Source organism: Triticum dicoccoides, chromosome 4B (assembly GCF_002162155.2).
Source record: "Triticum dicoccoides isolate Atlit2015 ecotype Zavitan chromosome 4B, WEW_v2.0, whole genome shotgun sequence".
NCBI classification, from domain to species: domain Eukaryota; kingdom Viridiplantae; phylum Streptophyta; class Magnoliopsida; order Poales; family Poaceae; genus Triticum; species Triticum dicoccoides.
In genome coordinates, this window is record NC_041387.1 from 672,335,458 (window position 1) to 672,361,407 (window position 25,950).

The window sequence follows — 25,950 nt, forward strand, 5'->3', positions numbered from 1 at the left end:
ACTTCATTTCGACAAGATTAGCAGTGTAGGAGTACTATTTTTTGTCCTTTATTGTATGTATGTATTGGAGTGACCGCCCCAATTAACTTTGATGTTCAATCTTGTAGTACTGGCTTTGTTTGTCCTGTTTGATACACAACACTTAAATAAATTGACAGTTAATTGAAATCGCAGGAGTTTGTGATTGATCACCAACTTTGGGTGATAAACCGGAGGAGTATACTACTTCTTCGCCTTGATTGGCTGCATATAAATGAAGTGAGTGAGCAAGGCAGCTTGCTCACTGGCCCGCGTTCGTACCACCAATCCACTGACATCCACCATGGCACCGCTCCCAGAGACCACGGCGGAGGCCACTCTGGCGGAGGACGGCGGCGGCAGCAAGGCGTTGGGCGACGCGTGGGACTACCGCGGCCGGGCGGCCGTGCGGGCCAGCTCCGGCGGGTGGTCCAGCGCGGCCATGATCCTGGGCGTGGAGCTCAACGAGCGGCTCACCACGCTGGGCATCGCCGTGAACCTCGTCACCTACCTCACGGCCACCATGCACCTGGGCAACGCCGCCTCCGCCAACGCCGTCACCAACTTCCTCGGCACCTCCTTCCTGCTCTGCCTCCTGGGCGGCTTCGTCGCCGACACCTACCTCGGCCGCTACCTCACCATCGCCATCTCCACGGCCGTGCAGGCCGCCGGCATGGCCGTGCTCACCGTCTCCACGGCCGCGCCGGGGCTGCGCCCGGCGCCCTGCAAGGACCCGACGGGCGACGGCAGACTCCCCGGCTGCGCGCCGCCTACCGGCGCGCAGCTCGGCGTGCTCTACCTGGGCCTCTACCTGACGGCGCTGGGCACGGGCGGGCTCAAGTCCAGCGTGTCCGGGTTCGGGTCGGACCAGTTCGACGAGTCCCACGCGGGTGAGCGGCGCCGCATGGCGCGCTTCTTCGGCTGGTTCTTCTTCTTCATCAGCCTGGGGTCGCTCCTCGCCGTCACGGTGCTGGTGTACGTGCAGGACAACGTGGGCCGGCGCTGGGGCTACGGCGCGTGCGTGGTGGCCATCCTCGCCGGCCTCGGCGTCTTCCTGGCCGGCACCCGCAGGTACCGGTTCAAGAAGCTGGCGGGGAGCCCGCTGACGCAGATCGCGGCCGTGACCGCCGCCGCCTGGAGGAAGCGCGCGCTGCCGCTGCCGTCCGACCCGTCCTTGCTCTACGACGTGGACGACGCGGCGGCCGCCGGCGAGGACGTGAAGGGCAAGCGGAAGCTGCCCCACTCCAAGCAGTGCAGGTAACCGTAATAATTAACAACCTTCCTATCCGTTTCCATGCATAGTCCCATGCATGATTAATTTGATTGGCGCCGGCCGGGATTATAGTTGTTATCGATAGCGTCGTTGGTTTCTAGTCTGGCATGGCATGGCCTCGTGTGGATCTATGGATCACTGCAAGGTAGACACACATCATGGATGACACACCATAGCTATCTTGTGCTGAACAAGAACAATGCATGCTTAATTAGTGTAGTGTCACGCTAGGTCCGGCATGTGTACATGTAGTGATCTGTCAATGTGTGTCATCGACCTGTGAGCTGAGCCTGTGACACCACCATATATTGCTAGCATTGTACGTAGTACGTACGTAGCTAAGAGTAAATGATTAAGCACTGAAATCCGATCGTTGGCAGCTAACGTTGTGAGGCAGATAGATGAGATAGTTGTTATTGGTTGAGTTCGTTCCCTACAGTGCAGTATTGGACAGTACACCAGTAGAGAGTGGGCAGTCCCACTCCCACATGGCCAATGGCTGGTCTGTCTGAATCGTTGTTTCTTTTCGTGCACGCATGATTGATGATTCTTGTCAACAAGGAGCACGTACAAAAGCACATGCATGCTACGGACAAAATTACTGTTATGACCTCTCTGGCTAACAAAATCCCGATTTGACCTCGTTTACAAAAAAAAATCGTTTTTGACCTTTTTAGGAGACGCCAACATCCCTGGCGTCTGGGTTGCGAAGCAGACGCCACGGATCCTGGCGTCTGGCCCCTGGCCCGCACTGCCCGCCTGCCCGTTGACCTGCTGACGTGGCAAAGGGACCAGACGCCAAGGACCCTGGCGTCTGGCCCCGGTAACTGGATAACCCCACGGGAGAGTGTGTGGGACCCACCCCACACACTTTCCCCAATCCACAACCCGAGCTTGAAGAAGACTTGGAGCTCTCATACTCTCTCCCACCCCTCAAGCTCCCCCTCAAATCCTCTCCAAAAGGTGCATCCCTTAGGTGGATCTTTCCATAACTTTGCTGCTCTTGGTAATCTCCCCCAAATCATCCAATTATTTTTTGTTAAATCTTGCTTTTTTGGTTGCATTTTATACATGTTGGTGGAACCCTAGTTCATGTTTTCTCCCCCATATGTTAGTGTGAATGGCTTGGTTAACTTTGATAATATAGTGCTATGCATGGTGTGTAGTAGGAATATATGTTTGTTGAGTAGAAAGATTGGTGGTTAGGGTTAGTTAGTGATTAGGGTTAACTTTGCTTAGTGTGTGTTAATTAGTGATACTTTTGTGGACATGACCAATAATTTAGTGTTGATATGATTTGGATATAATAAGATGTATTTGGATAAACACCAATTCTCATTGAAGTCTTAAATGCATTCATGTTATTTTTAGATGGAGAGACTTGTTAATGTTCATTACATTGACAAGGAGGCATTCTTGAGTAACAATGCCGACACGGGTGAGGAACCATTGGTTTTTGATACAAGCCCTAGCTATGAGGATGTTGTTGCAAAAGTGAGACAAGTTTTGAAGTGGATGGACACCAATGTTGATGTTAAGTTAATAGGAAGGTATGATGTTGGAGTTGGAGCCAAATCTCGCTTGAAAAGTATGCCTATCACCTCGGATTTGCATTGGGATGTATACAAGGAAAAAGTATCACAAACGGAAGACAAGTCACTTGAATTGTTTGCCACCAAGGTTGAATCTCCTCGGTTTACCTTTGATTTGAACCGGCATGTCTCTTCCCCAATGGATGACATGAGCGAGAGGACAATGGTGCCACTTGTTGAGCATAGGGTTGTGGTTGATGCCCCCAATGTTTATCCCCCACCACATCCCCGTGTACCATCTATTAAAGCAAATGAGGTTGAGTTGTATGCCCCCAATGCTTCTAGCCAACCACCAACTAGCCAAGCAAATGAAGTTGAGGTGATTGCCCGTGGGTTTGCCATGAGGGGGTTCTTGAAATCGGGCCGTCCAACCGGGATCCGCTCCCACATCCACACGGATAGACTCCAAACAAACCCAGACAATGAGGATGTATCTCCCTTCCTCCGACACGCCAAGTCAAGCTGCAATCAAACAAACATGTTAGATATGGAGGCGCATGACAAATGCCAGAAAAATGGTTGCAAATATCTCTTACCTGGCGATACAAATATGCTAGTGCGGCCAAACCCCAGCTATACTGGGTATCCCAGCTATTGAGTAGCTCCAAGAACATCCAGAGGGCTGAGTTCCCGGTTGCATCTGAGAAGACTACCTTGGTTAGTACATACCAAAGATAGGCCCGCGCGTACTGCTGCACAACCACATCATTGGCACCCTGAGGGCACGGATTGGTGTTTCCTCTGACCAGTTTTAGCCAGGAATGCCTCACTCTTGCGGTATCGGCCTTGCCTTCCTGAGGGCCGTCGGGCTCAACACTAATTAAAATGCCAGTCCGTTCTCGTCAATTACCAACGCTCACACGACCGGTAACAGCTTGTCCGTTGATAGGAAGGCCGCTTATCATAGCCATGTCCTGTAGGGTCATCGTCATCTCCCCACATGGAAGGTGGAACGAGTGAGTCTCCGCCTCCAACGATCCACAAGTGCGGTCAGCGCCGCGTGGTTCACCGGCGGAGCGCGTCGCTTAAACTGCAACACGAATGGGAGAAGACCCAATCTCCGAATGTAAGGCTCGTACCGCGGGTCGTAAGTAAAGTCATCAGCGGAATGACCCCTCATGCGCATAGCAACTACAAGCTGCAAATAAAGTGATGTTTTAATCAATACAAGAACACAAATGAGAAACAACGAAAATTGATAAGTCTTGCTACTTACATCTCCCTTCTCAATGGCACGAGCACGATGCTCCTTATCCCATCATCAATTAATCCGCCATACCAAGGTCCATCATCATCCGCCATCCTACAAAACAAATCACAAACATATATGAATACATGAACAATATCAAACAATATTATTTCCTTCTTCAAGTTATGCCATATGAACACACCATTCTTCTCACACATAACCACATCGTTTCTTTCTTCTACATATGCACACATAATTCTTCTCAAACATACCAACATCATCTCAATCAAATAAATTTGTCAAATAATATGGTGTCACATATGCATATCATCTAGAGTACCAAATTTCACCATATCTTTTGCAAATAAAGTATGCCAACAATAAGATTATCGACACATAGAGACATCATATTTAAATTCAACTATATTGTTATACCACATACACACATTCTATCAAACCAAATTATCAAACAAGTCTATTTTACATACAAAAATCACCCCTCTTAGTTAAATTTTTTTCCTATGAACAACATATGCACAAAACGGAATTGATTTTGCCTACATGTTCAACTACACATCATCTACTGCCTACCAAATCATCTATCAACTACAAACAATTTCCTAAAACAAAGAAACCATCTACTCATCTAACATCACCTAATGTTGAATAATGCATCAAAAAGAAGAGGACTCAACCCAAATAAATTGGAGGAGACGGGGGAGAATACCTCAAGGATGCTTAGGGGGCCCAGATCCACGAACTAGAGTGGAGGATGGAGTAGATCAGGTGAGGATTTGGTGTGAGGGAGAAGAGGGGCGAAGGAGAGGAAGCCCTCTGTTCGTGCGCCGCCAGGAGGAAAAGAGATGGGTGGGTGGGCTCGGCCCGTGGGGGTTATCCACTTACCAGGGCCAGACGCCAGGATCCCTGGCGTCTGGCCCCTTTGCCACGTCAGCAGGTCAACGGGCAGGCGGGCAGTGCGGGCCAGGGGCCAGACGCCAGGGATCCTGGCGTCTGCTTCGCAACCCAGACGCCAGGGATGTTGGCGTCTCCTAAAAAGGTCAGAAACGAAATTTTTTTGTAAACGAGGTCAAATCGGGATTTTGTTAGCCAGAGAGGTCATAACAGTAATTTTGTCCTGCATGCTACTACATGCACGTACTGTCGGTAGGCTAAACTAGTGCCCCAAGAAATACAACCTTCTGTTAATTTGTTGGGTTGGGTTGGGTTGGGTTGGGCACAGCCACATGCTTCTGCATGCTATACCCTTCGTTGCTAGTACCATGCCAGAGGAGAATTTGTTGGAGATACACCTGCCTGCCTGCCCCAACCCCCGCGTCGCCTCCCTGGCGGCTCGGGGAAGACAACCCTAGCCGCTGCAGCTTTCTCCCTCCTCCTCTTCTCGTCTCGCCGCCGCCGGAGGGCTCATCCCAGTGAAGCTTGGGCTGGCCCAAGGAAGGTGGCGGCTGGGCAGCTTTGGGCGCGAGGCGCCGGGCTGCAACGAGTGTCCTTCAAATCTACGCGGCGGAGGCCTGGAGCTGCGTGCGGCGTGGGCTCTCGTCGGTGGTGTCGCCGCTACGGCTGCAGGGGCAGCGTGGTGGCCGCCCGTGGTGCCTGCTCGCGGCGGATCGGGGCGTCCCATGCTCAGATCTGGTCCTGCGAGGGTGGTGGTGGCCTGGGCGCTCGCCGGCGGCCCTGCTCGTCCGGCGTGATGCTGGGACGTCATCGGTGCTGCGGGCGTGGTGGATCTGGAGGTGGTCCAGATCGATGGCTGGCGGTGTTGCTGGGGGCGCGGGCGGGCGGCCTCTGGCCTGGAGCGGCCGGATCCGGAATTTGGCGGCCGGAGGCGGGTCGGCCGGCGACTGTCTGCAGTCAGATTGCGTGGTGGCTCGTTGCTGGGATGGTGGTCCGCGGTGGCATGGTCGGGGCACGGCCTTCGGGTTGCTCTGGCTTGCGCGCTGGCGGTGCTTCGGCTGGTTCTTGGGCGGCGTAGCAGGTGGCGTCTGCTGCTCCGGTTTGGTGGTGGTGTGTTGGAGACGCCGTCTCCGGCATAGGTGCTCGGCTCCCTGACGAAAGTCATGCTCTACTTCGGTCTGGGCAGGTGGGGAATGATGCCTTCTGGTGTGATTTTGCCTTGTTGGAGGCGCCATCGAGGGGATCCGACACCTCTCCCTGCTTTGAGTTCTTGGCTCCCGGTGAAAACCGTGTGTAATGCTGGCGCCATTGGCGTCATTACTTTGTTGGAAGCATTGCCTTGGAGTCAAGCCGGATGCCGGGAGCACTTGGTGGTGGTGGTGCGATGGATCTGAAGCAGGCAGCGTATTGGTATGCTTGGAGCCGTTGGTGTGCATCCGTCTGGAGCCGGTCGTTGGTCGGCAGGAGTGTGGCAGGAGCTCCCCTTGGTGGCATGTCCATTGGTGGCGATGGTGGTGGCACTTGGAGCACACACGACATGCTTGCAGCGCCATGCGAGTCAGGTTGGGCGCCCTCTCTAGGTTCGGAGAGCCACTTGTTCGCTCCTCTTTCGTCGGACATGTCGTTTCACTCCGGCGACGGTGATGTCGCCTTACATGCTCGTGGCGGTCTTTTTTGGCCTTTAGGCGTTTCCTGTATGCCCTGTTGTGCTCGAGCCTAGGTGTGGTGTGCTCTTTGTAAAGGTTTTAGCTCGGTTTTCCTTAATTAACCGAGCATCGGTTTCTTTACCGCTTCTTCTAATCAATCGAAATACGCAGCTCTCCTGCGTCTATTTCAAAAACACCTGCCTGCCTGCCACACATGCATTGTTGTTTGGCACTAGTGCGGCCAGCATGTTCTCCAGCGAACTTTTGAATCTTTTTTTTAGTTAAACTTTTGATTCCTCAGAAAATCCATCTTCTTTTGTTATATAATAATAATAATAATAATACTAGCACTGCGTAGTACAGTACTTACAAGTGGTGGTGTTGCTTTTCGAAGCGCCCCGATGCGTACGTTGTCAGTTTATTACTAGTTCAGTTCACGGGCGTGCGTTCAGTGCTCACTCACACACTGCACGCAGTCACATATGCATGCATGTGAACGGTGAACCTGCTTCAACCACGACGTGTTGTCTCGTACGTGCGCAAGCATGAGTTTGTACGTTGCCACCGTGCAATTCAGATTTCAGAGCGCACTGACCAGAGCTTTCCTTTTTTCAAGGAAACTTCGTGGCGTTAGATAGATCCGTATCTAAGACAAGTAATATGGATAGAAGGAAGTACGATCATTTTTTTGCGGAAAGAATTTTATATGATCTTTTTATAGAAAAACAACAAGCCTCCTTTTTTATATGATCATTTTTTAATTTGATTGGCGCCGAGATTATAGTTGATATCGATAGCGTCGTTGGTTTCTAGTATGGCATGGCATGGCATCGTGTGGATCTATGGATCACTGCAAGGTAGACACATCATGCATGACACCATAATTATCTTGTGCTGAACAAGAACAATGTATGCTTATTTAGTGTAGTGTAGTAGTCCACGAGGCAATGCACGGTACGTAGTACTCTCTCTGTAAACAAATATGGGAGCATTTAGATTACTAAAGTAGTGATTTTTTTTAAAAGAAAAACTTTTGTCTATTCTCATCTTCAATCATGACAGTATAACAAAACTTAAAAATAATAAAAATTTACATCCAGATCCATAGACCACCTAGCGATGACTAACAGCACTGAAGCGAGCCAAAGGCGCGCCGCCATCATCGTAACTCCCTTGCCGGAGCCGGGCAAACCTTCTTGTAGTAGATAGTCGGGAAGTCGTTGTGCTAAATCCCCATAGTACCAACGCACCAGAACAACAGCCACCGCCGATGAAGAGTAGTTTAGATCGGAAGGATCCAAATGGAAGACACACGAACGTAGACGAACAACAACCAAATCCAAGCAGATCCACAAAAGATAGATCCACCAAAGACATACATCCACACGCCTACCGACAATACTAGACGCACCACCAGGACAAGGGCTAGGCAGGGAGAATCTTATTCCATCCTCAGGGAGTCTCGCCTTCTTAAGCAGGACACAAAACCTACAAAACTCAAAGAAACGTTCAAAAACGGAGCCCTCCCACCGGCAAAGGTCAGGATCCACCACGGCCCCATGGCCCTAAGGCCACCGGAGACGAGACGGACCGGCGGCAGCGCCGGCGGGAGACAGAGGAACCCTAACTTTTCTTGGGACAGGAGGAACCGAGGAAAAGAGATAAAAAAAATAGTGATCTAAACGTTGTTATATTTGTCTACGGAAGGAGTACATATAGAACCTTGTTACACGCAGCCGGAGTACCTAAAGCAGTGTACCATGCACGTACGTCAACAGTTGGCTTAATTGACGTGTCACGTTGGCAAGCACGTAGGTCCGGCATGTGTACATATAGTGATCTGTCAATCTGTGTCATAGCACGTAGGACGGGTCGCGTGTCGACCTGTGAGCTGAGCCTGTGACACCACCATATATTGCTAGCATCACATATTCACTTGCATGCAAAACGCATCACTACTTGCATGTTTGTTTGTGCATGTGATTAACAAAAACTGCTATAGCTAGGCTGTTAAGAGGGACCATGCATGCATGTACATGACCTGATTGCCCGTCGTTGATCTACTACTAGATAGGCATGAGTACGTGGCTAAGAGTAAATAATTAAGCACTGAAATCTGATCATTGGCAGCTAACGTTGTGAGGCAGATAGATGCTGTTGGTTGAGTTGGTTCCATATAGTACAGTACTATTGGGCAGACAGTGCAGTACACCACTAGAGAGTGGGCAGTCCCACTCACATCACACATGGCCAATGGCTGCCTGCCGAGCTGGTCTGTCTCATCATTGTTTCTTTCCCGTGCATGCATGATAGCTGATCTAATGTTGTCAAGGAGTACGTACAAAGGCACATGCATCTCACTACATGCACGTACTATAGCTAGGCTAAGCTAGTGCCCCAAGAAATACTCTTGGCCTGCGCATGGGAACCAACAGCTTCACAGAAGAAAAGGAAAACCATGAGCTCAGCCTTTTGTTGGGTTGGGTTGGGCCCAAGCACATGCTTCTGCTATAACCCCTTCGTTGCTACTCCCTGGTTCGGAAAAGCTTGTCCCTTAAATGAATGTATGTAGCATCAAATTAGTGTTAGATATATTCATTTGAGACACAAGTTCGGGCAAGTTTTTTTGAACAGGGGAAGTACTACTTGCTAGTAGTATCCAGCTAGAGGAGAATTTGTAGGAGATACGCCTGCCTGCCTGCCACACATGCATTGTGGTTTGGCACTAGTGCGGCCAGCATGTTCTCCAGCGAACTTTGAATCTTGGACGATGTCTTAACCTTAGTATAATTTTATACTCCCTCTGTAAACTAATATAAGAGCGTTTAGATCACTAAAGTAGTAATCTAAATGCTCCTATATTAGTATACAGAGGGAGTACTAGAGTTAGCATAAAGTTGAGACACTTATTTTGGGATAGAGGAAGTATAATAATACGTACTAGCACTGCCTGCGTAGTACAGTGAGTGTACTTACTAGTGGTGGTGTTGCTTTTCTTCGCGGCGCCCCGATGCGTACGTTATCAGTTTATTAGTTCAGTTCACGGGCCTGCGTCCAGTGCTCACTCACACACTGCACACAGCCACATGCATGTGAACGGTGAACCTGCTTCAACCACGACGTGTTGTCTCGTACATGCGCAAGCATGAGTCTGTACGTTGATTTCTATAAAAAAAATACTCTATTTGTAGTCTTCCAAATAGTCCAGCAAATACGTCCGCTATCCCGATCATGATTTTCCTACCATCAGGGGGAAAGTAAAGGCCCTTCCCCCTTTGGAAGGCTGTGGGCGAGGAGGGATTCGAACCCCCGACACCATGGTTCGTAGCCACGTGCTCTAATCCTCTGAGCTACAGGCCCAGCTGTCTCCACTGGATCTCTTCCCGGGGGTACCCCTTCATTTCAGGTTAAGAACATGGGAAAGCGCCTTTCTCTCTATAAGAACAGTGTGTTCCGAGGTGTGAAGTGGAAGAGGGGGATGTGATGATTGAGGTTTTGAATAAGACGACCTTTGCATTTTAGATTTGGATCTTTCTTATTTCAAAATAGTAGTTACTCCTACCATCAGCACCAAGCGCCTTTGATTTCTAGGAAAAGAGTGCAGCCAAGACCTCATCGTATCAACCACCACTTCACGAGGCCTAGAAGCTAGAGCTTGACAAGGTTGCAGCCAAAGTACAAATGATCCATACTCCACTTATACCTACAAAAGTGACACTCCTCATTCCCAGTCAGCCTCTCCTGATTAGGTTGTCTTTCGTCAAGATGCTATTCTTAGGCACCAACCAAGGAAAGACCTTAATTTTATGAGGGGTCTTAACTTACAAATGCCTCTATATCCCACCAAATTGAGGACTTCGGGAAAATATAATGATCTCCCACCAAAAATTATTTTTACTATTTAGATTCCATCTCAATCTATTATTCCTTTCAATTAGAACCACATCATCCACCAGACTATTCAATTCCTTTCATTCATCCGCGGTCTCTCCATAGTGAGTTCTTCTAAATCCAAAGCGATCGCAATCATCATGACTAACTTGCTTCACAGTCACCATCTTTTTAAAAGTGTTGTTATATAGTCTAGGAAATAGTTGCTAAGGATTTTGTTCCCTAGCCACACATCTTCCTAAATCAAAGTTTTTGCCCCATCACCAACCACCCTACTAGATGCAGTAGTGAAACCATCCATGACTTCCATTAGTCCTTGCCAAAAATGTGAACCACTTGCTCCATCAAACAACCCTGACATATTTTGTTCATGCAGTCATTTCTTGGCCAACAGAGTTTGCCATAATCCTTCAGAATTATCCAGTTTCCATAAGCATTTCATCAGTAGAAATTTATTCATCACCTATAGGTCTAGCACCCCCAAACTACCACAACTCTTAAGCAAGCAAAATGTAGGCCAATTAACCAGGTGATATTTTCTCTTGTCTTCATTTTCTTGCCAGACCATCTTGGCTCAGCTAGAATCCATGTTCTTTAGCACTCCTTTAGGAGCTTCTAGGAAGGAAACCATATACAAGGGAGTGCCACTAAGACATGAATTCACTAGGATAATAGTGCTTGCACGATCTAGAGATCAAGAGCGCCCATGACATGCAAGGTGTTTAGGTGGTTGGAAGCACGCGATAGATATTGGACGACTAACATGCTGGAGCGGCTTGGGCTTCCACACCCGACGAATTGTCCATTTTGCGACCAACAACTTGAGAACCTTCAACACATTCTTCTTGGGTGTGTGCTTGCAAAGGATGTGTGGCCGGTTATCCTCAGGGATTGGGGAAAGCTTGAGTGGATCCCTACAGTGGACAACGACCTGGTGGATTGGTGGGCGAGAAAGGAAGTTGCAGGATGGCTCACTAGTGACATTCATATGATCATATTGCTTGTTTTGTGGAGCCTTTGGACGCACATGAACAATGTGGTGTTCAATGGCGTGACCCCTAGGGAGATGGATGCACTACATAAGGTTCAAATTGAAGGGGCTAATTGGAGGGCGGCATGACTTATCCATGCAGCGGTCCTCATAGATGGGTGGAGTTGTAGCGAGTGGTAACTTTTGTTTTCTGTTTCCGCCTTCTCCTGAGTTGGAAGGGTGTTGCAGCCGTTTGCCGACATTCTTCCAGGCATCTAGCCCTTCCTTCTATGCTACTGGTACGTCCAGCTTTGGACATATCCTTAAAATAGGGTAACCATGTCTCTAGTAGAAAATCGATTACCCTTCCAACCAGACATTTTCTTGTCAATCTTCTCTTCAAAAGGAACCCATCGAGTGTTACTTAATCTTTTAGCATCTAGATACACCCCCAAGTTATTTTAAGGGTAAAAACCCAGCTCACAAGTGAAATCTCCATGTATTCCTAGAATCCACTATTGGGTTCACCCAAGAAAAAAAATCCACTCTTATGAAAATTGATCTTTATTCCAGATAGCTGCTAAAAAAACACATAATATATACTTCAGATTCCTTGCATTAGATAGCTCATCATTTGTTGAGAAGAAAGTGTCATCAGCATGTTGGAGCAATGCCAAGACACCATCATCTACCAAATTAGGAGCCAACCCAAAAAACAAAAATTATGCCCTGACTCGAGCTCTTTTAGTAAGGACAACCAACCCATCAGCTATTATGTTAGAAACACAACGGCGATAGTGGATCCCCTATCTAATCCCTTTAAAAGTGGGAACGTATGGACCAATATGGTCATTAACTTGCAAAGCAACTCTTCCACCTCCAACCAACTTCATCATCCAATCACCCTGAGACATCTCCAAAACCCTTTGAAAGGAGGAAAGTATGGAATCCAAACTTTACATGATTTGGGAGGATTTTCTTCCTAAAAAAAATGTTTCATGCACATATCTATTTGGTCTAATCGATTTGAAACCATAAAAAATGCTACTATAGTCTACTACCTAATTGCCCGTGTGTTGTAGTGAGGGCATAAATATTCTAGTGGTTCAACACCAATCACGCCCGACATAAATCTTACACCCAACATATTCTAGATTTTGGTAAAGTTTGATTTGATTTGAGTATGCATAGAGAAGAAAGGAAAGTTCTGATTTAGTTGAGGTTTTAGTAAGATCTGGGTGATTTGGGTATGGGGTATTGGAAGGCAAGGAAACTTTGATTTGGTTGAAGTTTGGTTTGGTTTCATTTGGTTATGGGTAGGGGAAGATAAGGAAAGATTTTATTTAGTTGAGGTCTTGTAAGATTCGATTTGATTTGATTGAGTTAGTGCAGGACATGGGTGAGGGGGATTTTTTTGTTTGAAGCTAGGGAAGGGGGGAAGTTGGACGTACAAACAACAATCCCTAACTCCTCTTTTTTTAAACACCTTCCCATAGTATTAATTAACTAATAGCATGTTTGGCAACGATGGGGAGAGGGAATGGGAATTTAGAGATGGGAGTTTGCAGAGGGATTATCATGGGAAATTGATATCAAATCCCATTCCTTTGTTTGGCATGTGGAGGCAATGGCCCTTCCCTTGCCCACGTACCCAATGAACTGATCGTTGTTTTCTTCTGTCGATTCTCAATCCCCACATCAGTTACCAGGCCCCCTGCGAAGAGATTTGAGGGAGTTGGGCCTCTTAATTCCTTTTCCCCTTCCCTTCTTAATTCCCATGTTCCTGAGCCAATCAAGTGATTTTAAATCTCACATACCTTAAACTCGCATTCCCAATCTCCAACTCCCCCCGACCAAACATGCTGTAAAAGGTTGTTCAATCATTCGTTATGGCATACAACATGCAGGGTGAACAACTATTAAAAAGAAAACCCACCCGGGCTATTATCAAAACTAAACTTCATAATCTCGTGCGCCATAAAGTTGGCGAACGACTGGTCTTTAATAGTAGAGATATTGTGTGCAATTTCACAAGAAATTACAGTTGAAGTAATCTCATGGAATTTTTTGTTTTGTTGCTATGCCAACTATATTATGCATCTAATGCTATACAGAAGTTCTTGCATTTTTCCATGTGGTGCAACCAAACAACTTCTATGTGTTTTCATAGAATTTAATATTACGAACATTCTAATCGTGTGTGTTTATCCGATTTCCACATTTTTAGAATCCTGCAAACAACTCCTTTGGGACCCTCCTTGATATGTGTAATGTTTCTAATACACAAAGTAGGAGCAAAATGAAAAAAATGGAGTATTTAGGGACAATGGTTAATTAATTGGTTAGTTAATTCAGTTTCTAATCATATGGTGTGCTCTTGATGTTGCTTATATTAATTATCATGGATTAATGATCATCCACATGCAGGTTCCTCGATCAGGCGGCAATCGTAGAGGTGGAGCTGGAGCCGTCGTCCCCGTCGTTGGGGAAGAAGAAGAAGAAGAAGTGGGCGGTGTGCACAGTGACGGAGGTGGAGGAGGTGAAGCAGGTTGTGCGAATGCTGCCCACCTGGGCCACCACCATCATCTTCTGGACCGTCTACGCGCAGATGACCACCTTCTCCGTCTCCCAGGCCCAGGCTTTGGACCGCCGCCTCGGCCCCTCCTTTGTCATCCCCGCCGGCTCCCTCACCGTCTTCTTCGTCGGCTCCATCCTCCTCACCGTCCCTATCTACGACCGCCTCATCGCGCCGCTCGCTCGCCGCCTCACCGGCAACCCTCAAGGCCTCTCCCCGCTCCGGCGCATCTTCGTCGGCCTCTTCCTCTCCATCCTCGCCATGGTCGTCGCCGGGCTAACCGAGCGCCACCGCCTCTCCGCCTCTACTGCGGGCATCCAGCTCTCCGTCTTCCTCATCGTGCCACAGTTCCTCCTCGTCGGCGCCGGGGAGGCGTTCACATACATTGGCCAGCTCGACTTCTTCCTGCGCGAGTGCCCCAGGGACATGAAGACCATGAGCACCGGCCTCTTCCTCACCACGCTCTCGCTCGGCTTCTTCCTCAGCTCCGGTCTCGTCTCCATCGTGCACGCGGTGACCACCTCCGGTGGCCGGAGACCATGGCTTGCCAACAACATCGACAAGGGGAGGCTCGACTACTTCTACTGGCTGCTCGCCGCCATCAGCACTGCCAACCTTGGGATCTTCGTCGCCGCCGCCAAGGGGTACGTGTACAAGGAGAAGCGCCTGGCGAACGCCGGCTTCATCGAACTCCACGTCGAAGAAGTGGCCGTCCATGCTTGATAGATGATGAACTGGGTTTTAGTTTAGTTTTATTGTATTTTAGAACCTCGATGACGATGGTAATGAAAATTTGTAAGAGCAGAACAGAATAAAAATACCTTAGATGTTTACCAACGGCTCTGCAGAATGCAGGAGTTAAGAAAAAGGGTTTCCCCCCGCTTTATATAATAAAGCAAACACCCGAGTTACTTGCTTGTTGAGGTTAGGGCACCGCTAGTACGCCATGTTGTTTGCGATTAGTACAACACAAAAAATGTCAAGCATGCCCTGACATTGGAGATCAGTACTACACAAAAAATGTCAAGTATATCATGATCTTGGAGATAAGTGCAACATAAAAATGTCAGGTATGTCCTGATCTTTCGAGGCAGAATTGCTGGGATTTGGTTAGCTGCACAAACATTCATGATCAGCACTTGATCACTAGATTTATACTTGAGCACTTGATAACAAGACACACATCGGTTGTGTGAAAACATATACAGCTAAAGAATAATATTATTATTGACAATCTAGGTTTAACAACCACAAGCTATAGCACCTACTACATCTTGCAAGCCTATGGACACAGACACAGTTTATAGTGTCCATAGTCGTATGCCATAGTATTTGTTTACATACAGGGGAGATGAGTGAGCTCATCTCTGCATAATGAGGATTGGGGAAAGCCAGCTAGTAGTTGCAGTATATATTTTCAGTAATACTTTTCACGCTAACACCTATTTGGTGGAAATGCAATAGCTGCTACATAATTGAGTTATATACCCACGCTAGCAGGAACCGGGGAAGTTTTTTTGCCAGGCAATTCGCCGAATATGTCGCGGCAGCCATCCCATTTCCTCTGCTCTCTCGCCTCCCAATAACCTCCGGTGTAGCGGAACGGTCCGTCCTCAGTGTCCCTGTCAAACCATCTCGGTTTCCATCCATTGTCCTGCATTTTCCGTGCCTGCAAACATGAAGAAATCCAGTAGTTCAATTAAGAGATTGTGTCTTTCCATATCTGTAAATGATAAAAGAATTGTGAACGCAAAGTATTGTCCATGGAGAAGTAGGAGACGATGAAGGAAGGCGTACCATCCGTTGCCTTGTCTCCAACCGTAGCTTCTCGGAATTGGCTTTATCGTACTCCCCATTCTCCAGGTGTCGCTGATCCGGTCTGAGCCTTGAATCTGTCGGAGGAAGTTTCTCCTAACAATAGGCAAAAACGGAGCTTCAGTATCAGAGCTAGCTGAGAGAAGTACCAAGATAGCGAGCTGAATCTGCCAATGGTGTACCTTGAGATTTGGAGTCAGCTCGTTTAGGGTTATAGCAAATGATGACAAATTGTATCGTGTGGGATTAGTTGGAGGCTCATGTTTCTTCCACAGCAGAGTGGATTCAGCACTGGAATTTACTCCGTCATTAGTAACATTGCAGTACAGGCTCTCGTCCCACTTTCCCCTTAGGGTAGCAACCTTGGCACCGCCAATATCCTCGACAACTCCTTGAACCTTGCATAGGACTATATCTTAGTAAGATCTATGGAGATGACAGGGAAGGTGAAAAACACATAGGTTGTGGGAACTGTCGTTTATGTTCTGTTTTACCTGTCGAGGGTTACGTTCAAGAAAAGACTGCTGTTTAAACGTAAGCTTGCATGAATGTTGTCTGTTCCCACTTATTTTCATCCTCCCATGATGATGGCAATAAAGTCTACCGATGATAAGGTTATTAATGGTCGTTGTAACCTGGTACAGAGAGTAAGAAGTTAGGATTTTTCATAAGAAAAAAAGTAAGGTTCACTACTATGAGAGCTGCTGGACAAGCATCGTTTAATGGATTTCGGCATGGATGAGGCGGTCAATCTGTCATGCAATCAATGATTAAAGGCTAGTGGTCTCCGGGAAGGTCTTTTACCTTGCTCCATTTGAAAATTTCCCCATCGTCGAATTCTAATGTTAAAACGCCAACAGGATCAAGCTGAATTGTTTGTCCCCAGAATTTGCTCTTTACATTGCTCTCTCCCCAAAATTTCCAACCTCTTCCTTCACAATGACAGGCCATGACCATTGGATGATGACTAACCTGGTACCAAGAAGGGAATAACATAATGACAGCAGGTACAGTTTGCAATAATACCAGCAAAAGGTCTAACAGCAGATATCATGCCAATTCTCACAGAATGAAACTTGCCAAATTTAGTTCCATCATTACCAACAACTGACCTTTTCGGAGAAGAAGCGGATTCCATTTTCAGGAAAATCAGCTTCATAAGTTTCCCCTAGCAAAGGATTAAAAGGTTTGCAAGGGCGGCCATCAGAGGAAGCATACCCAGAGACAGCGAATGCAGCAACACAGAGAGTTCTCATCACACTGTTTCCCTGGATTCAGATTGATGGTCAGAAGACTGAAAAATTATAGCCAGCTAGTTTCCAGAGACTAACAGTGAATTATTAATTGATCAGAGTTGGTAAAAACATAACAGATGCCATGTTGCATCTAATGAACAAATAAAATTCAGATCAGCCAGATAAGATACATTTAGAATGAGTCATGGTGGAAATAAACATCTTGTTGTTCACTAAATTTTAAAAGCTACCACTAATTTTAAGTATCAATGACAAGACAGAAACAAAAAAACAAATCACAAGAAAGATGCATGAAGTATGACACTTTCATACCTTTAGGCCATAGTCATACGCACGGTCCAACAAATGAGAATATTCCAAGTCTTCAAAGCATTTTTGAAGAGATGAAATTGGTTCATTAAAGTAAACAGGCAGGCAGACCCGTGTCAGATCTTTTCCAACATTGTCCTTGATCATTGACCAAAGACTAACGCCCTTCTCCTTTTCAACTGGTTCGGGCAACTTTGTGCGGCGTTTTAGTGGCAGCAATAAACATTCATTCTCTCCCTTGCCAGATCTTGATTCTACAAAATTATGATCGTATTGCTGGACATCGTTGCTCGAATTTGAATGCTTGATCCTCAAATCAGGACTCGCAGCAGAATCACTGAAACTTTGTCTTGTATCACAGAAATTATAGTCATCTTCATCTGACGATTCATCTAACTCCTGAATCCCAGCATCATCGGATGATTCCGTGTTGCTGCTCTCTGATAGAAAAAGGTCAAGAAAAAAAGGTAAGAAGAACAGAAAGCTAAATTTCATTTTCTCTTTTATTTGGCTCCACATATGAAAGTTCAATAGATAAACATGGCATTCTGCATTTTCAAAATTTGATGTGATATGACAGCAGTTTAACAACAAACAACAAAAAGATTATCAAATAAAGTGATGTTCTTCACAAATAAACGTGTTAAAACATCCATCTTGAGACAACGGTACAGCACGAGAGCAACTGGAAATTGTGCATTAAAAGCTTAAACTGAGAGGATGAGGAAAAAAGGTACAAACACTGATGAAACTAGAAATACCAAATTGATATTTTTCCCTGAAGCTCATTGCATGAATCATGGATGCGGAACAGGATTCTAGTATGAGAAACATAGAAAACATAAAGAGTTAAAAAAAAGTCAAGTACCACAACATTTTCCATGTCCAGAGCAGGAACATTCAGGTCTGATAGAGTGTGTAGTATCTTGTTCATTAAGTACCTGAAAAACACAGCATATAAGCATGAAGAGCAGGTTATTGCATTTCTCTATACTGCTTAGTTCAGTTTCCAACTGGGAATTTTGGCCATGCCCCGGTCTGACCGTTGTTATTCTGCCTTTTGAGGTCAATCAAACTGATTTTCCTCTTATTAATTATTATCAAGCAGTATTTAGTGATAGTTTGGGCCTGAGCACCGGGAAGCTGCCCGGGGTGTAGTTCTGCCCCTGGGAGTAGGGCATAACTGCATACTTTATCACGGCAATCAAATGAGGATCCAAAATAAAATCAATATGGTTATGTCACCAAAAAAATCTCAATAGAAATGAGGATCTTTCTACTGTATAAAAACAAATTACTGTAATACTTATACTTTTCTGGAAGGGTCAAATGAAATCAGAGATAAGTGTCTGCAGTATCCTTAACTCTTCTAGATGGGGTGAACTTTTTTGGATTAAGGTTGGCATGTTCAACTTCTGTACATGTAATTCAAATTAAAACAGAGTTGGAATGGCTAGTGATTATTTTATAATCCATGATAAATGCAAAACCCATTATTTATATAATTTCTTTTAATAACTGAAAACGACATGAATATAGTGTACTGAGGGTACAGGGACCACACAGTTGATTTAAAAAAAAGTTTAACAGTGCACCAAATGCTTTCTTGCAATCCAAATTAAATTAATGAGATGGCCAATCATCAAAGCAGTGGGAGCAGATTGAGTTCACTGATACACCTAGCAGCAAGTCTTGAGAAAACGTTACCTCAAGCTGTTGTGGAAGACTGCCAAGAAAGCTCAAATACTCTTCACAACGTTGTTTCATCTGTGTATAATACTGCGAGAATTCTGAATGGACAATCTGCTCACAGTCTTTAATAACCTCTTCACCAAGACCTTCAGCATGCATACGATTTCTAAGCCTGTCTGTAGAAAAGGATGCATCATTCTGGTCATACAGTAAAACTCCATTGGGAGAAGATTCACTTCTTGCAGAAACAAGGGCTTCAATCCAGGCCACACGATCCTTAACTGAGTTGGTTCTCAGCTGAAGCGTCTTGGTTGGAGTAATTATATAGAACCGCTTATCGTCTGATTTACTTTCACGGAATGACGATATCTGGCAAAATTTTAGATGATAAGGTTAGCAACCAAAACCTACAGATCTAACAAGATTACGTATTCTGTCTATACACTATGTCATTCAATAAGACTTGCCCAAATTAACAAGAAAGATGCCCTCAGATTTTTTTTATATATTAGATAGAGAGTACATTCTAACAAAGTCATGCATTTTTAGAACAACCAGCAGAAAACTAATAGTCTAAATATGCCTTTCAGAAAACCAGACACACTTTATGGCGATGTTTTAATAAAACCCAATCGATTCATGTAAAAGAAGTGAGAAACTGACTGGTGGAACACGATAATTTGTGTAATCGTCATACCGGACCCACTAGCCAGCAGCCAAAGAACTGAATTGTTTTGTGCAATGTGTAGTTTTCTGCCAAAACATGCGCAATTTTAAGCATGTGCCAACTGTTTGTGTGGTTCTGTCAAATGCAGATCAGAAAGTGTGGTTTGTTCACGGCTACACAAAACCATGAGCAGTACTTAGAACTACTCCTAGTAGGTAAGCAAAAGAAGAGAGAATGTACTGCACTGTAGAGCTTTGCTTTATCGCGTCATTTCAACTGAAATTGTTGAAGGTATGAATGTGGCGACCTGGCAGCACCAACTAACAAACAAGATGGTTTGCAGTTTCACACAAACACGAGGGCCCTAAAAGTCCCCTTCCCCACCATATGCCTCAGATTCCAACAGCTCAAGCACATCCAATGCCAAGGCCCCATCAGTGCCCAGTTTAAACCCGAGAGAGCGAATCCAGCTGGAAGCCAGTTGGTTCCTTCACATGCCCAGCACAGCGCATGGTGTCATTCTCCATATGCGGAGACTCACCGGAGAGATGCTTCTTCGCCGGAGGGGGCTGTAAAATGTCATGTACAAAGGGCAAACAGGAAAAGACGGCAAGCAGCGTTGCTAATCTTGTTTAGCCCCATTGGTGTGAGTGTGATCTCCACGGAGATGGTGCTCACTGTCACTGGCAACCCCACCTAGCTCTACCTGGGTCTGGGTGGTTGGATCCCACAACAGCATTTGCCTTGCAGGAAAGCTCACGTGTGCTTTGCCGATTCGAAAGGGGCAGTTGCTCTCAGGAAAGGCACGCATAACTAAGCAGTAAGCACTCGCCGTCGCCGTTCCGCCATCTCTGTCGATCGATTGATCCGGGCGATTAATTCAACAAAATGTATACTGGTAGTGGTAATCTAGTTTACTAGGTAGGTTGGTAAATGTCGCGGCTCTAGCTTCTTGAGAAGATCTGGGAGGTGGGTGTCGATGATTCTGATGTGGGTGGGGTGGAAGCTAAGCTAGGTAGAGTGATGTGATGGGTTGGTCTCTCTAGCTTTACAGCTCCCATTTGTTTGCTTGGTTGTTTGTTACTGTGTGTTTTTATCTAAGCGCGCCTGCTCTGAATCCAAGTGCCGTGCTACTCCTAGCAAGATTATTATCATCAGAGCAGAGCAGAGCATTCACAGTTGAAGATCATCGCCATGGGCGGCAGGCATTGAGCGGCAAGCAGTGGAACAATGGCGATGGCGGGCGAAACCTCCCTGCCTGAATCTGTCTTCCGATTACAGACCAGCTGGAAAAGCCAGGAATCTAGTAGCAGGCCAAACTAAAAAAATTCGATTCTTTGGGGTGGGGAAAAGAGAAGCAGAGGATGAATCAGATGGGATGAGACGGGCGGGCGGACCTTGAGGTGCACGAGGCCAATGGGGCGGTCCTCGGGGGCGGCGGCGGCGTACCCGGCGGGGCCGATCAGCCTGGGGGCGGCGGCGTCCTCCGGCGCGGGCGGCGGGGTCGGGGAGCCGGCGGCGCGGGGGCGGATCTTGGAGTAGGCGAGGAGGCCGCCGCGGAGGATGGCGAACCAGCGCGGGCGCCAGCCCTTGCCGATGTTGGTCCACTTGTGCAGCAGCCCGGCGACGGCGGCCGGCGCCGGCGCGGGCGGCGGGGAGGGGCAGTCCACGGGGAGGCAGCAGAGCGGGTGCAGGTCCCGCGCCCGCATCCGCATCGTCGCCGCGCGCAATCACAGCGGCATTTGTTTTCTGATGATTCCTCGGCTGGAGGTGGGTGGGTGGGTAGCTGACGATGACGATGACGGTGGTGCGGGGCGGAGGAGGCGAGGGGCGTGCCGGTTTTATAGGAAGCCGGCGGCGGAAGTCGTCGTCGTCGTCGTGGTCGACTTGCTTAACTTCTAGTGGTAGCAGCTGAGTGGGGGTCCGGTCCGCTTAATCAGGTGGTGACACTGGCTCAGCTTACGAGTAAACACGAGGCCCGCTTAGGTCTCAATGATCGTTTAATTATAATACCTTATTAGTGAGGACGACACTCGTACCCGGCCCACCAGGGTTCAAATGCCGGTACTCACATTACTCCTGGATTTATTTTAAGATTTTCGGCGGTGCGCGTTCGGTGAGAGGAGACGTTTTCGTTGACTACGAGGCGTTTGTGGTGACTTCGTCAATCTCAAGATGATATGCCGACTCGGTCTGTCGGAGGGCTCATAAGGATAGGGCATGCGTATGTGTGTGTTCATAGAGATGAGTGTATGCACGTATACGTGAGCGCTTGTGCCCATACTGTCTTCTCAAGAAGAAAAACTGTGAGAAAAAATCAACCACGTGTATGCAGGAAACGTTAACGCGTCGTGAGTAAATTACATAAAACCACCACAACTTATAGAAAAGCCACGGTTTCATTTCCTGGGCAAGGTTTCATGAAACAACGATGTTGCTTTGACAGCGATTCTGATTGGTGGGACATGCCTATCAGGAGTAAGTCCTGACTCCTGAGGTGGACATGGGTCCCATCTATCAGTAGCCATTTCCCCCCAATCCATATCTCTTCTCCCTTTGTCCCACTGTGAAAAGTCCCATGCCCATGCCCATAACACTTCCAGTTGTGGTGTCGAACACGCTCGTGAGGGAGGCTAGGTTGCACCTGTGCCGAGGAGAAAGAAGACACCAGTGAGTTTTGAAGCGGTGCCCGGCGGTGCTTGTCGAAGGCGTCTCGATCCGTCCATGTCCATCTATGAACAGGCGCCAACAGGATGAACTCGGGAAGAAGGTGTCATACAAAAGATGTCGTACTACAGTGTCGCTCCCTCGTGAAGAAGTCGCCCACAAGACTACCAATAGTAGTGACAAGAACTGACACATCCCACTTGAGGCCTCGTTGGCGACGATGGCTCTACTAAGGAATGTTTGTGTATCGCGTCGGGAGTGCAAGTGACATCCTATAAAAACAGTTTTTACCCCCTTTCTGCGACGGAGTTTTAAACCGTCGCCTTGCGTGTGGGTGCGATAGGGGGTCCTTCCCATACGACTCAGAAACTGTTGATGATAGATCCTCCAGTCACACACGCGGGGCAAAGAGAGCTCGTGTGCGATCAGACGAGCCATCGCAAACAATTATACAGACCCAATAGTTTCCGTTCATATGTACATCCCACGTAATGAATCCCAGACAAACGTTTCCGTTTGTATGTACATCACATATAATTTTTACGTGCAAAAGTTTGTGCAAGGTGGGCTAACGCAAACATTTGTCGGGCGAATGTCATGTGTGATTGTTCATTGATCCAACACGCTTATTTTCTAAAAACAGTGTGGGTTGTTTGACTTCATCGCCCATAGTGTTGTCTGAGAAACCGTCTGCAATAAAAAAACCCAATAAGCAGGCTAATTGGCGTATTATTGATAATCCATTTAGTAATCAAATTGAAAATTCATATCAAACACATCATATATTTTATATCCGTATTACGGGAACCAGGATATTATAATTGAATTACAGTACAACATTAGATAGCTTTAGCTCTCAATTACACCATATAGGCATATAGCTAGCTATGGCATTACACAACAACATCAAGTTTTACATGTAACATCTAAAACCTTTGGAAAGTAGCATAATACACGGTAAATAGAAAGATGCATCCCATCTGAAAAACTACCGAAGCTTAAGGTGAATATTGAGCCTTCAGTGACATTGAATGTCCTTGCAACTTTAGGGCAGTGGTTGTCGATGATTGTCCGCCCAACCTTCGTCCTCTTGAGGAATACTTCAATATTGTACCGTGGGCGTTGAATCAATACATTCCTCCCCTCCACATCAAAAAGGGATGCTTGATACATCTCCTATGTACCTACAATTTTTTATTGTTCCCCAACTCCTTCTTCATTGCCTCCATGACCTTCATCTCCTTTCACCTCTCCTCCGCCATCTTCACTATTGCGTCCATGGCGTAGGAGTTATCGCAATGAGCGGCGATGATCTCTTTCACGTCCTCAATACTTCGCTTGACAGCAGCCATGGATCCCTCCACCAGATTTTCATGCTTGATGCGGAGCTTGGCATTGGTGTCCATAAGTTCCTCGGCCATGGCGGGCATCTTGCTCATCAAGGCAGTGGTCTCCTCATGCTGCTTCATCCTATCGGCGATCTTCTTCCTCGGTAGGTCGTGCTGGGTGCAGAGCTTCACCTTGTCATCAATTAGTCCCCGGATGATGCCGGTCGCCTTATGAAATGAGGCATTGATCTCGTCATGTAGGTTCACCTAGCCGGAGATCTCATCCTTCAGCTTATTGAGCACAACACGCACGTCATCACGAATGCGCCTGTGAGAGCCCCTGCCAGCCCGCGAGAGATCTTTCCAGGTTTCCATGGCACAACAGGACTTGTCAGCTACTTCTGCGGAGCTGCGGGACATCTGTGCTACTTTTGCGGTGCGGTCGGACCACTTTGCTGCATCGGGCGGCATGGCGGGACCTCTGTGCTGTTTCAGCGGCGCAGTGGGACCTCACGGCTCCTATCACGGCGAGGAGGGACATCTCTATTGCTTCGAATTCCATGATCGATGCTCCCTGGTCATTTCCCGACCCAGAACTCCTCCTAGGGGCCACAGATGCAGGGAAGGATGGACAAAGACTTGTTTATTTGTTGATGAGGAATTGAGGAGGAATGTGCAGTCATTTTCGAGTAGGTATTATTTATAACCTAGTAATAAGCTGCTAAGTGGGAAAGCGTTTAGATTTTGATCAGTGTGAACAGGTAGGCAATTAAATATAGCATGGTAGTTTGGAATGTGACGGGAAACAAGCTCAAAATTTATTAACGGTTCCGGTTTCAAAGTGCGGCACGATTTCCGGATGGTGTAACATGGGCACGCGTTCTCGAATGCATACATGGTGTGTGCACCGTAGGATGCACCATAATTGGCGATGTCAGCACATGACTTGGTCCATCAACCATGCATGCTCGTTATAACTATCGCGCATGATTCTTTTAATTAGAATGGGTGCCCGTCTATTGCAGGCTCGTTGATCTGGCTGACCGTTTTTGTTATTTTGGCTAATCGCAAACAGTTCATCCGAGTGACATGTATGCAGTCTATCACGCACACCTTGATCTCGCTAACCGTTTCTATTGTTTTGACTCATCGCAAACACCTTGATCAGGCTGACCATTTTTTTGTGTGGGCCAATCGCAAATAGTTCCAAGTGAACTGTATGCCGTGTTTCACACACACCTTGATCTGGTTGTCTATTTCTGTTGTTCTGGCTCATCGCAAATAGTTTGTATGGATCAACTGTATGCCATGTATCGCGCATGCAACTCTAATTGGAATCGCTCTTGATGTCTCCAACATCGCACACAATTCATTTTATCACACAATCTTATTATGATACCGTATGCGATTTATGCATCGCACATAGTTTTGTCGATTGATCTCTGATACATGTGTCACGTTTGGACCATCCTCCAGTAGTGAGCATGTGAGAAGGGAGGCAAATGCTTTCGTAGGGTGTGTAGAGGAGCGGAGCACTGTGGGATTTCACCATGGCCGGACTCTCTCTCTCTCTCTCTCTCTCTCTCTCTCTCTCTCTCTCTCTTCCACTCTCACAACAATGTTGTTTAGAAATACAAACATACGTGTTTATGTATGTTTGGTATTGTGGTAGATTATGGTATACTATAACTGCATTTGTTTTACCTTTTTTTGTTGTCAACTTTACCATTTGATTAGCCAGTTTTCCATGTAGTCATGGTTACTTTCTCATCGCAAATCTTGAAATATGTTCAACATAACACAACTCAACAGCCATAAGATGATCTTGCTAGGTAAAGTGACCAACCCATTTGAACTTACGGAAATCATGAACTTTTGGGCCCTCCTTGCCGTGCAGCTTGCTGAGCATATGCTAGACTTAATACGTTTTATTTGGTTGACAAATTGAGACTGATTGCCATGTGAGTTCCATGGATGGATGTCACCCAAGTTTGGGGTGAACCAGTTGATGGGTACCCATTCGTGGGCTTCTGTAGGAGGCAGTTCCAGTCCACACCATGCTGTTGTGTGGGGCTCCAGGAGGAAGCAAGGGATGTTGTTTAGAGATACAAATATATCGGTGTACGTATGTTTCGTATTGTGGTGGATAA

The 25,950-nt window shown here is 46.8% G+C and overlaps 2 protein-coding genes across 2 annotated transcripts; one reads left to right on the plus strand and one right to left on the minus strand.

The window, feature by feature from the left end:
- Positions 1–224: 224 nt before the first annotated feature.
- LOC119292248 (protein NRT1/ PTR FAMILY 6.3-like) lies at positions 225–14,899 on the plus strand. Its single transcript, XM_037571083.1, has 2 exons — positions 225–1,275; positions 13,919–14,899. Exons 1-2 carry the CDS (start codon positions 323–325, stop codon positions 14,787–14,789), a joined length of 1,824 nt encoding a protein of 607 aa, XP_037426980.1. The 5' UTR covers positions 225–322; the 3' UTR covers positions 14,790–14,899.
- A 370-nt stretch (positions 14,900–15,269) lies between these two features.
- On the minus strand, positions 15,270–21,692 carry LOC119292249 (oxysterol-binding protein-related protein 1B-like). The gene is made up of 10 exons (XM_037571084.1): positions 21,203–21,692; positions 19,154–19,507; positions 18,315–18,387; positions 17,450–17,886; positions 16,994–17,149; positions 16,686–16,853; positions 16,376–16,516; positions 16,064–16,279; positions 15,864–15,977; positions 15,270–15,735 (listed from the first exon to the last, which is right to left on the minus strand). The coding sequence occupies exons 1-10, from the start codon at positions 21,518–21,520 to the stop codon at positions 15,547–15,549; spliced, it is 2,166 nt and encodes a 721-aa protein (XP_037426981.1). The 5' UTR covers positions 21,521–21,692; the 3' UTR covers positions 15,270–15,546.
- Positions 21,693–25,950: the final 4,258 nt, after the last annotated feature.

What these genes read in the sequence shown, in the direction of transcription:
- LOC119292248 (XM_037571083.1), top strand. Translation starts at nt 323, where the DNA reads ATGGCACCGCTCCCAGAGACCACGGCGGAGGCCACTCTGGCGGAGGAC. An exon ending in CCCCACTCCAAGCAGTGCAG is followed by an intron (nt 1,276 to 13,918) that starts GTAACCGTAATA and finishes ATCCACATGCAG; the next exon opens with GTTCCTCGATCAGGCGGCAA.
- LOC119292249 (XM_037571084.1), bottom strand. Translation starts at nt 21,520, where the DNA reads ATGCGGATGCGGGCGCGGGACCTGCACCCGCTCTGCTGCCTCCCCGTG. An exon ending in TTGGCCTCGTGCACCTCAAG is followed by an intron (nt 19,508 to 21,202) that starts GTCCGCCCGCCC and finishes AAATTTTGCCAG; the next exon opens with ATATCGTCATTCCGTGAAAG. An exon ending in TTGAACGTAACCCTCGACAG is followed by an intron (nt 16,280 to 16,375) that starts GTAAAACAGAAC and finishes GTCCTATGCAAG; the next exon opens with GTTCAAGGAGTTGTCGAGGA.